Source organism: Melospiza melodia, chromosome 5 (genome assembly GCF_035770615.1).
Source record: "Melospiza melodia melodia isolate bMelMel2 chromosome 5, bMelMel2.pri, whole genome shotgun sequence".
NCBI classification, from domain to species: domain Eukaryota; kingdom Metazoa; phylum Chordata; class Aves; order Passeriformes; family Passerellidae; genus Melospiza; species Melospiza melodia.
In genome coordinates this window covers 1295692-1307990 of record NC_086198.1, presented here as the reverse complement: position 1 = coordinate 1307990, position 12299 = coordinate 1295692, and the positions used below count along the sequence as shown (strand labels likewise).

The window sequence follows — 12299 nt, the reverse complement described above, 5'->3', positions numbered from 1 at the left end:
GTCAAACCTAGTAACAGTCAAGTTAAACAATAAAGTAGAAGCTGCTCCTCACATCCTTTACCTTGTACATGCAGTTCCTGCTATATTAACTGGGGAGTGAAGTCTGTGTGTCCAAGTTCATTTACCAGGAGGAAGTTGCATGTTCCCTGAAAAAGGTTCAAAAGTTATGAAACAAATATAAACAGACACAATGTTTTCTGAATTTCTGGTACCTATTATCTAGGGCGTAAACATGTTCCAATAGAATGAACATCATTTGACAAGTGGCATGAAAAACCCTGACAAAAGGAAATAACAAGAACAAATCTTATGAGGAGCAGAGCAGCTGAGGGAGCTGGGTTGTTGATTCTGGAGAAAGGGAGGCAGGGGAGACCTTGTCACTCTCCACAACCCCCTGAAAGGAAGCTGTAGCCAGGTGAGGGTTGATCTCTTCTCTCAGGCAACAAGTGACAGGATGAGAGGAAATGAACTCAGGCTGTGCCAGAAGAGGTTTAGGCTGGATATAATGTTTAATGCTAACATGTTCAGGTTAATGGCTGGACTTAATTGTCCTAGAGGTCTTTTCCAAACTTAAAGATTCCATAATTCTAATAAATTTTAGAGGTGGTTTTTATCGTACAAAGGAGTTAAACCAGCAAAGAAGTACTGTGGAATTGTGGAAGAAAACAATTTTGAAACTACAAAGTAGTTACAAGTTACATGATGCTCTTGTGTATTACTGGTGTAGATATGTTATGTTTGAAAATTTATTAATATACCATATTTTATGGTAAAAAGTGATGCTGTTTCCCTTTTCCTATTATAAAAAGTCGATTTTGCCATGCATCTTACTGAATATTTTCATTAGATGAAAACTGATATGAAAGTCAGTTGGCTTTGATACAGTCCTATTTGGTTTGTGTGTAATTTTCAACAAATAATGTACAAAGACCTGTATGGTGAATTGCATGAGAAAGAGCTGATGCCCCAAAACCACTTTTTGCCATCAGTGGGTCCAAAAGCATTTCCTTGGTGAAATGTCAAGCTGGGTTTTTCTAAGCTCCATTCCTTATCCACAAACCAAGGGCTGCACTCAAACTGGCACTCTTTGCCTTTACCCACAGTAACATGGGCTGAGCCCAATCTCCACACCTTCATCCCATGTACCAGACTCTTCAGTTGGAGGATACTGTCATCTTGGCTATAGCTGTCCCAGCAACCAAGCTGTTATATCACCAATTTTCTGTTATTTGCCTGCCTACATATCTGTATTTAATTTATGTCTACAAATCTGTGAACTAAACTTTAAAATAAGCATTAAAAGTACCTAAATGTACTCTTTGATTTTGTATTATATTAAAATGCAGCCCACAGGAAACTACCCTTAAACAAGTAAGATATCATTGGAAAACACAAATAAATCCACAAAGTCTTCCACATCTAACATTGTGGTTTCAATACAGGCCAGGTAGCTTGTATGGAAAACATCTGAGTTTTTGGGTAACTCCACTGACTATAACAGAAGTGTTTACATATTGGAAGTGAAATGTGCTTTCAGGTTTTAATGGATGAGGCTGAAAGCTGACTCTGTTACTTGTGGATATAGAAAATAATTACGCTGGTATGATTCTAGTCCTCAGTGACTGGCATCCTTCATGGGAAATAAATTAAGAACTTTATTGGCAGTTTCAGTAGACAGGTCAAAACCTATGTAGGCATGGCAATTTAATTTTCCTGCCCCTACATCCTAGTCAAGTCAGAGCAGTAATCTGCAGAATTATTTCTGGTTATAACTTTACAGAGGATTTCATTTCCACACTGTTGAGGCAGCAGTCTTCCTGAGCCTGAAATGCAAATGAAAACTATCAGAGAATTTTTAGAAAGCTGTGTTTACTGAAGCTTTACATGACAATTGCATTAGATGTAACTTTTATCTAAACCCAAGTTCTGTTTACAGCTGCACTTGCCCATCAACTATTTTATCAGCCCAAGACAGGCCAAAATCTGTGTCAGGATGTTGGGCAACTGATTGCTACCTGGACAGCAATGCTTTAGCTTTGCAGATACTGATGAATGTGAAGCAAAGTTAAAGTGCATTGTCACTTGCATCTGAAAGTTCTCCTGACATCAACTGTAGGACTTGGACTTGGCTGCGATGAATCACAAGATGTACCAGAGTAAAAGCATCTCTGGGGACTGAAAGGATAAATGTATTTTCTTCCAACTTTACTCATTGGTGGTGATGCCAAAGGATGATAATACACACAATGAATCACATCAGCTATAACTACAAACGGAACATATTCCATGGTTGGTTAATTCTTAATTTATTCTGATGCTCTGGGCTAAAACAGAGAATAAAAATATGCCACTGATCAAGAGTCTTATGAAGTCCACACTTTATGCACATTTATGGATGCCATCCAAACAGCAGCAGAACTATGAGAGAAAGATGGGCAGAAATGGGCCAAAATGGGAGTGGCAAGCAGAATGGTCAAATCCAGGGATGACTTATTTTCCACTCATCAGCTTCTGCCTCCTCTAACCTAAGAGCTGATATTAAAAAAACATCTTGATGCCCTGAGTTTTGTGGATAAGAAATGGGGGAGGAAAATCTAGCCATTCACTAGCAAGAAAGTGGCAGGATTGGAGAAACTTTGGAACCAGTAGAGCTGTACCCACTGTTCCCTTTCCCTGGGGGTAAAATGCATTTCTGTTTTTGGTAACCCCATGTTATTTTCAACCCATATTTTATCTTTCACAAAACGAATTAAGCTTGCTGTCTTCTCTGCAGGCAAGAAAAGGACATGCTGAGAGCTTCTGTTGCTCTGGAGCAAAGCCCTCTTGCTGTGGCCTTTGTGGGGCTTGTTTGACAGGTCTCCACATTTATTTCTATGCCTCCATGAGGCTAGTCCCTACTTGTGAAGAATTGCAGGAATACCTTGACCAATATAGAATACCTGGGCATTTAATATTTATGGTGTATCTGAAGTAATATACTAGCACCTCTAGTCATTTGCACATTGGTATAAACACTGAGAAGTTTCTCTTTTTGCTCTGAATATGATAGCTGGTTAGAGTATGAAAGGTGGCAAGAGATACTTGTTCTTTATCTTCACACAGTATGAAAGGTGGTAAGAGATACTTGTTCTTTATCTTCACACTGGTAAACTGGGAAAATCATCTCAGTGTCATTTGTTTTTGCTCCAAGAGGAAACACATCTCTGGCAATAGGTAAGGCAAAAGGAATTTCTGACACAAGGCTGAAAACTGTGTGTCACTGAAAAGATCCCCTTGTGCAAATCTGAGGATGCAGCAAAGTCGTGAACTACAGACACACAGAACTTGAGATAAACAAAATCCAGTGCTTCGGTTTCAGTAAGTGGAGCTTTTGTCTTTGAGCTACTGTACGCGCTGGGCCAGGAAACAAACAAAACGGGGGAGGCGATCTCAGACAGAGCTCGCTTTAGCTTCCCATCTGATCTGCCCTGAAAGGAAGGGCAGAGCGATGTAACGCTCGGTGAGACGGCACACCGTGCGGGCAGCGCGCTCGGGGCCGCGGCCGGAGGCTGCGTGCCGTGCCGTGCCGTGCCGTGCAGTGCAGTGCAGTGCCGTGCAGTGCCGTGCCGTGCAGTGCAGTGCCGTGCCGTGCCGTGCCGTGCCGTGCAGTGCCATGCAGTGCCGTGCCGTGCCGTGCCGTGCCGTGCCGTGCCGTGCCGGGCCGTGCCGTGCCGTGCCGTGCCGTGCCGTGCCGTGCAATGCAGTGGCGTGCCGTGCCGTGCCGTGCCGTGCCGTGCAATGCAGTGCCGGGCCGTGCCGTGCCGTGCCGTGCCGTGCCGTGCCGTGCTATGCCGTGCCGTGCCGGGCCGTGCCGGGCCGTGCCGTGCCAGGGCGGGCACGGAGCATCCCCAGGGCCGGGGCGGCACGGCAGCTGCCGGGGAGGCGGAGCCAGCCGCTGACCTGCCGGCATCGCAGCACGGGCGCATCATCTGCCGGCAGTAAGCCCTCCCTTCTTCCTTCCCACCTGCGCCGGAAAACGCCAGGAAAACCTCAAATGAAATTACATGATTAAAAAGCCCCAGTTGTTTCCAGCAGCAGGCGGGAGAGGCCAGGCGCGCAGGGCCGCTCGGCGGCGGGGGCGGTGCGTGAGGAGCCGGGCCCGGCGCCGCCGCCATGGAGCACATCCGCATGCCCAAGGTGGGTCCCGCCGCCCGCGGCCGCATCCCCGCTCCGGGCCCGGCCCCGGCCCGGGGGAGCCTGGCCCCGCGGCCCTGCGGCCTGTCCGGGCCCGCGGCCCATGCTGCCTGCCGGGCTGCCTGCCGGCCTGCGGGATGCGCTGCTCGGGGTTCTCAGCCAGCCCCTCGGGCAGCGGGCACTGCCCCGCAGCTGCGGGCATCCCCAGGGCTGCGGCGCTGCTGCTCGGCCGCCTGCCGTGTGCCCCGAGATTCCGGGCTCGGAGATTCATTGCTCCAGTGTTTCTATGCTATGGTTGATCTTTTGCCGACGTAATCCGTTTTTTTCTACAGCTTTCTAAGCGCTAGGCCAACATTGCCACGTTACTCTAAAAAAAAAGAAACAGTTTTAACACATAAAAGGTTTTGATTAAAAGTAATCACAAAAAGTGAACCAGAGCAATATGTTAATTCGAAATGGGGTGGGATATATTATAAAATATATTGGTATTTATTATAATAAATAAATATTTGTGTATTTATTTATTTATTTACTAATAAGTAAATACGAAATTAATAATTTGTTTTTATTTGTTATCAATATTTAATATGCTGGCATGAATTTGAGATCAGGGCCTTGTTATTTGCCTATTTTTTTCGGCCTTTAGGTGTTAAGCTGTAAATCTAGTAAGAAGATAGGCATTTATAACAACTGCCTTCCTTCTAATCTCATTTCATTACCTGTTATCTCCCTTTTTGGGAAGGAAGAATTTCAGAACAGTATGGCTGTGTCCTCCTGCAGGTAGGTACAATTAGTGGAAGTTGTCTGTACAGATGCTCCTGACCGTTTGCTGAAGAATGCTGAAAGCCTGAATGAGAAAAATATTAAAAACAACTAATAAGGGTAGAAAAATATATTAAAAAATAAATGGTTGTGTTTGCTGCAAATGGGAGACCCAGGCAGGTCCCCGTTGCAGGCAATGAAGCTTATCTATTTTCTTTTCTACAACCAGTCCTGGTCCAGAAAATATTACTCTGCATATGTAGAACCCATTTCTGTATCTGATACTGTGAGAAGGCACTGTGCCAATGCCTCAGGTCACTGAAAATCTTAACTCAGTGTGAGATGATTCTGCAGTCCTGCATCCTGGCAGTCTCTTAGATTATAGCTATGCTGAAAGGTATCTGATATAATAGAGCAGTTTAGGAAGAATGATTTAAAGGTACAAGGGGTACAAAAATCCTGTAAAATTTCCAATATAAATGTAGAAAATCAGCATGTTTTGATTGATTACTAAAATACTTGATCTCTCCAGTTACTCCTAAATACACTGAGAAAACAATGTATCTACAGCTCCCTGACAGAATTGATACCATTGATTTTTTTAAATTCCTCATCTTAAAATAAGTCACCAGTACTTGTTGGGGTTTTTTGTTTTGTTTTGTTTTTACTGAATTTGGTTTTGATAATTTGGAACTGAACATTAAATGTTTTCCAATGCCTGTAATGTAAAAATAGGCTCATAGTACCATATGTTAGCCTCTGGTGTCACATTTCCTGACTCCATACAAACCTATCCTGAGAGAAATTTGAGAAGTGACTGCCCTGCTCTGCAGAGGTATTAATGATACTTTCCTGATTCGCAAACCCAGCCACATGGAAAAGCAAGATAAATCCCATACTTAGCAGGATAATAAACTTACTAATATCTGAAAACAAAATTCTTTGCCCAAGTAAAAGCTTTTCCTTCAAAGGGAGGTCTATGTTACATAACACCCATTAGGTCTCAGCAATTGTTTTAATTTTAAGTGAAATATGACTGTAGTGATTTATGGTTCATAAATATTAAAGTTAATCTGATAAAACATAACAGACATTAAAAAAGCAGAGGGTAATTACATAGCAGGTGGGTCAGTAGTTCATTAACATAATTACTCTGTGTCAGAGTGACAGAGGAGAGAGAGCATTTAGACCTGGCCACATTCTGCAGCTTCTCAGCATTTACAGATGTATTAGGTTCCAGCTCTTCCTATTAGTGTCCATTTATGGACTCTGTGTGAGTTAGCCAGAGCTCCTTATAGACAGGATGACACTCTCTGGCTCCACAGCCTGCGTGGAAGCAAGCTCCAGAAGATCACAGCTTCACAAAAATTATTTCCTCCTGTCTATTGAAAAGTCTTGAGTAGCTTCCTTCAGTATTGCTTCCTTCTAGCTTCAAGGATTTGTTCAATAAATATTCCATGTTCACCTTACCCATGCCTTCACAGTAAATCTTGATCACAGATTCTGATAATTTCAGAGCAATGTCATCAATGACCCCAGGACCTCTTTCCTATGTCCAATCCATTGTTCTGTAGATATGTTTTAGGTTGTTTTTCTTGGAGGTATTCTACCATGTCTGTCTGTGTTGAAGCTCCTGTCTCCTTTGCCCGCACAAAGTTTTGCAAGACTCTGGAGTAAAATTTCCCACTGCAAGGGCCATTCTGGTGCTTTCCCAACACACTGTACATATCCACCTGCTGACACACTGTTTGCTGTGCTGACCACTGTTGTTCTGTCATTATACTCTTGGTAGAAAACAGGGTGCATATATAATGTATGCCTGTATGAACATACATAGGCACTGTATTTTCACAAGGTAAATGCCATCCTGTGTATGAAGGCCATAATTTAAGTTTAAAAGTTGGAAACCATCCCTCATTGCTGAATAGAATTATATATAACTCCCATACCCTTTAAAAATTAAAACTTAGTAAAACCAGTGACTGACATGAGTTTGGGTTGAACAGCAAGATGGTTTAGGATAACTCTCCAAACCCAAAATATGACAAACAGCTCATAACATTCAGAAAAAAAGAAATCAGCAATACTTTTGAGAAGATTAGAAGCACGTTTTATGAGCATGTGTAGAGATACGTCTGGCCAGGGACAGGATGAAAGATCCAGAGCTCTCTAGATATGTTCATATAATTTGTGTTTGTACATTGTCAGCAGGCCTATTGATGGCCTTATAATAAAGAACACGTCAGTTTTTCCCTGGTGTACTAGCTGTCTTCAGTGGGCTTAGCCCAGAAATTCTTTTGGCTCAGTGTTAGCAGAATACTTGGGATGACTTGAGTTGCTTGAGTGCTTTCATTTTTGTGATGTTACAGCGAGGTACTTCCTTTCAATGATGCCTCTCTCAGGCAGAATTTAAGATCTGCTCCCACGCTAGTGACAAATCACTCTACCAGATGTATTGCTTCACAGAATAAATTTCCAGCATGTGCAAGAGAACTAGGTGTTTGCTTTTGTTTTTAATCTAGTTTCCATAATTCTTACTTTCCTAATAAGATTTTATACCATGTCCTTTTTCACAAAGTCTCCATCAGGAAATCCATGTAATTTATATCCACTTTATATATGACAATGTAAATGGCAAAACATTTGTTAAGATGTCTATCCAGATCAACAGCAAAACTGAACCCAGCATGCCCAGTCTTTACTTTCCTATGACATGTTCTGGGTTGCTGGATCTCCATGGTTTTTTTGAGGTAAGTTGGCATATTCTACCACTGCTCTCTGCGTGCCTTCTGTTGAGATAAGGTGTGATATTATAGTTATGGTCTCTGTATCCAAGCTACAATTCCTTTTGGAAAAGTTTGATTTATTTCAGTTATGTGGTACCGGGAAACACCTGGGGATGTGAACTGGTTGTTTCCCCCACTGGAATGAGCAGTGGAGTGCCACAGACACTTCACCACAGTACTAGGGTTTGGCTGAACTTGTGCTTAGTTTGCTACTTAGGAAAGGTAGAGGAGGTGAGGCTGGCATGGCCTTTGCCTTTTAATGGTGTTTTGGGTCATCAGCTTACAGCAAACACATTATGCAACATCTTTTAAGTGCCAAGATGATTTTCTGCTTTTCGAGTGTTGTGTGAAGGTGGTTTCTGTGCTTCCCTCTAAGTATACAACTCAGAGCAGTGTGTCTTACAATTCAGCTGGTGTTTTCTGATTTCATAACTGTTTCTCATTTTACATCATGGTTAAAAATTGTTTAGCCTGTTCTGGGTCCAGTAATGTTTAATGGCTTCAAATATGTCATTCTACTTCACTGCTTTAGTCAAATGATGCATTAAAACATATACACTAATCCTGGACACATTTAACTCTGATTTTGTGAGTTATGGATTTTTTTCTTATTAATAAATCTTCCTTATTTAGAATGAAATTTAGTTTTCTTTGGGCTCCATTTATTCCATCTTTGTGCTATGAAAATTTGAACCCAAAGGATAAATTTAACACAAGTGAGCTTTGTAGTGTACTCTGCCCAGAAAATGTTCTGTGGTATAATCAGACTGGAGGTGGATAAAATGAAAATAAGAACTGCAGAAACTGTCCAGATATTGTGGGATTGGACCTAAAATATCTGTTTGGAATTGTGCTGTAAAATATTTGTTTTGAATTAGAGTCATCAAGCTACCTTCTTAGTGTGAGTTTCAATTTAAACAAAGTCTTATAACAGCCATTATTCTCAAAATATTTAGTCAAAAATGGCCAGAAGATCACACAGACTTTCATATTTTCAATAATGTGACACTCAATAAAGAGGTAGCTGGATAAAGTCACAAAACAAGCTCTAAAAATCATGGGTAGTCATGTGTTTTAATTTGTTGTCTTGGTATTTATGTCTAAACTGCTAACTCCACACCTTATTGCACTTGAAAAATAGTACTGGAAATCATTAAGACAGCATGTCTGCAGGGTCCTCTTTGATATTTTTTTGCATTGTAGGAGACTGAAATTGGAATGAAGGATTTGAGAAGTTAGGCTTGGGGGTGGTCAAGGCTGGAATCTCTAGGCCCGAGTGGGTGGTATTTGAGCCATTGCTGTCTGTAAACTCAAGGAATGATCTATTTGCAATAGAAAATGCACACTGACATTTCCTGCTGTGCAGGTGTATTCTGCTGAGAAAGACAGGTCCTTACTACCAGAAAAGGAGTCCTACAAATCCATTTTTAATGCAAATCTCTCGTGGCCTGCACAGCTGAAATGACTTGGTACTGCTGCTCTAAAATAGGCTGCTGAACATGGCATGGTTTCAAACATGTAACAGAAAAGCCTGTATCAAATACAAGAGTTTAAAGATATATTTCTTATTGGTATCCTTTGGCTGCATGCAGAATTCTTTTTCCCTATATATCTTTTCAGAACAAACCAGAACAAACTTAGCTAGTGTATTAAGATTTACTGCCTTGAGGAGTCCTTGTTTTTCCTAAATTAAAACTCTTAGATAGGATTTTTAATAGGATACACTTAGTTGCTGTCTTCTCCTTTTCCAGATAAATGAGATCTAATACAGACTGAAAGTTTTATGTATGAGCCTTGTGTTAGTGTTGGCACCGTATTGGAAAGCTCTGTACTGTTGGAATAGGGTCTTGTTTGTTGCTCCCATTCTGCAGCTGCTACTCAGGTGTATCTGCTAATGTGGTGCTGACCTCGCTCTTTATAGATCTTAGCAGAGAACAATTTCTTTTTTAAGCCAAATTATTAGGTAGTTTGTTGTCTGTCTTGCTATTATGAATCATTCATTAATATTTTTTCAGCTCTTTTCCTCCATTTCACTTTATTTCTTTAGAAAATTAAACTTGTTTAGATTTTTCTTGAATATTTCCCCCCATCCTGCCAGATTTGCCCTGAGGAAACTTTTTTATAATGCATCTCTTAAGGTATCTTTGCTTAAATTTAATTATTTACTTTTGGCTTTGTTTGAGTCTTTTGACATAGGTAGCCATCTAACTTCATAGACTGTGCATTATTTTACTGCACTTGGGAGATCTTTTCAGAGAGGGAAATATAAAAATGTAACATGGATCAAGTACAGTTTTTATGATTCTTATGAAATAGAATGGAAACCACATTAAAAGGCAGCATCAATTGGCAATTCAGTTTTCTTTTATTCTTACTCCAAGATCATGCAAAAAAGATTACTTATTACATATTTTGTTTAGCAAGTACAACACTACTATCTTTGTGTTGGAAAAAAAAAGTCATAGCATTTGGTCTTTTTTCACTCTCAGGAATGATGCTAAACACATGGATAGCTGGGGTCAACCAGGGTGAAGAAAGCTCAAATGTTCCACTTGGCCTCCAACCATACCAGCTGTGCTCCTTTTTCCTCATTAGGCTCAGGCTTTTGGCTTTCACCAGCTCTTCCCTTAGCTTTTGTCTGCTGGCAGTGCTAAGGCCAGCGAGAGTCCTGTCACGAATTCCTGTCACGAATTCCCAGGATGCAGTTTCTTCTTGCTTTTACTCCTGGGGTAACCTCATGGGGAGAGGAGGGAAGGCAGCAGAAACCCCTGGTCAGTCCAGGAGGCCAAGGGGATGGACAAGAAGAAGTCTCTGCAGGGCTGAGTGTGTGCCCCCAGGGCCCAGCCTTGGCTTTGGGTCAGCTTTTTCAGCAGCAGAGAAGTTTGTGGAAGTGGCCTTTCTTTATCCTTGGAGAATCACTGAAACTCATTTGTGCGGCCAAATTTCGAGGTAGTTTATCAGCTTATACATGAAACATGCTTTTATGGGTTGTGGTAGAGCAATGAATTTCAAGTGTCTGAACAATGGAGAAGCTCCTGAAGATGTGGCCTGAGTGAGGACATTCCCTGCTTACCTTTAATTGGCAGCTTTCTCCTGTCTGGGAGGGTTTTCTGGCCTTTCTCCTTCTTGGGGTAAGGAATTAGAATTAGTCAGGGCTCCTCCTAAAGGAACAGGGAATACTTGGTGACATGGGAGCTGATCTCTTTTGTTCTAGGCTTTCCAGCTTCTCCAAGATGCTCAGTGATAATGAGCAGGTCAGCAATGACCATGGCAGAACTAGCTGTTCAAGTGCCTTCCTCTTCAGGTTAGCTAAAGCATAGGAAGCAAACACACAGACTCAAAACCTATTCAGCGAGAAAAAAGCTCTTTGAGATTTTTATTTCATAATTCAAATTTAATTTTATTGGAAAAACCTACAGTAGAGACCATTTTGTGTCAGATAGCATCTTCCTGCTCCACATGAGCTTTGCTGTGACAGGAAGCTCCAGTTCTGGCCAATCTGCTGTACAGTTTTGCTTCTCCTTTCCCTACTCAGTCTGAGCCCACAGTCAGAACTGATTCTGTATTTATCTGAAAAAGCTTTCCCACGTGGAGCTGTGAACAGCCTGAAATAGTAGCAGTAACTTCTGCACTGTTTTGAGATGGTGACATGTTTGGAGACACTGAAACAGCTTAAAGAAGTGAGGATGAAGGTAGCATATTCAAAAAGCATTCAAAAATAGGCAATGCAGTCAAAGCTTATAAAAAAAGTTATTTAAACTAAAAATGAAAACAAATTAGGGTACTTGAATATTTTTAGGAAAAACATTTTGGCAGGCAAACTTTTCCAAATGCTTTCAGGGTCAAATGCTTGCTGTTCTTCCTTAGGTGGGAGTCCCATTTAAACTGGTGGGAGTTGTGCCTGAATAAAACTTTGGCCCATGATTTTCCCTAATATGACATTTTTTCTTGAATGACCTCCTGGCAACCTTGTTCATAAGTCATTTGTCATGTTTATTCTATGAGTAAAAAGTGCCTTCCATCTGTTCTTAATCTGCGTTCCCTTTAACTTCTATTTTTGCCTCCTTTTTTCTGTCATCTGTGTTGCATTGGAAATAGACTTTCTGGGCAACTTTATTTATCTTCATGTAAGCACTTTTAGTTATTGAAATGAATCTCCTGGTGGTCTTTTCTTTAGGTCTAGACAACCACAGTCATCAGGAAGGAAAAATAAAAAAGGAGAAAAAAAATGAAGAGGCAAGAGCTTTGAATTAATGATTTAAATTATGGAAGTTTTACTTAGATGCCCCTCTCTAGACTGCCTTAGCTAATGTTTTCTAATTCCTTGTGGTCTTCCAGCTCTCAGCATTACAGACTTGTGTTTTCTGACCTGGTCTCTGCCACCAATTATTCATTTCAGGTGAAGCACATGAGCATGGTCTGTGGTTTTTCCTAACATGTCAGTACATACATAATTTCCTACATTCTCCAATAAAGTCTACAGTTGTTTTGGTGAAAAAGTGGAGCATTGTTTTATAGGGAAAAACCAGAAAAATAATGATTACCTCTTTCTGATATAAATTTTGGCAATTAATGCTG

General features: G+C 41.2%; 1 protein-coding gene across 2 annotated transcripts in view; it reads left to right on the top strand.

The window, feature by feature from the left end:
• Positions 1–4001: 4001 nt before the first annotated feature.
• MTMR7 (myotubularin related protein 7) overlaps positions 4002–12299 on the top strand; it is a 41102-nt gene continuing 32804 nt past the window's right edge. For both annotated transcript variants that reach the window (XM_063155963.1, XM_063155962.1), the window contains exon 1: positions 4002–4176. In XM_063155963.1, the coding sequence (XP_063012033.1) occupies positions 4153–4176 (24 nt within the window). In that variant the 5' untranslated portion in view covers positions 4002–4152. The remainder of the gene's footprint in view (positions 4177–12299) is intronic.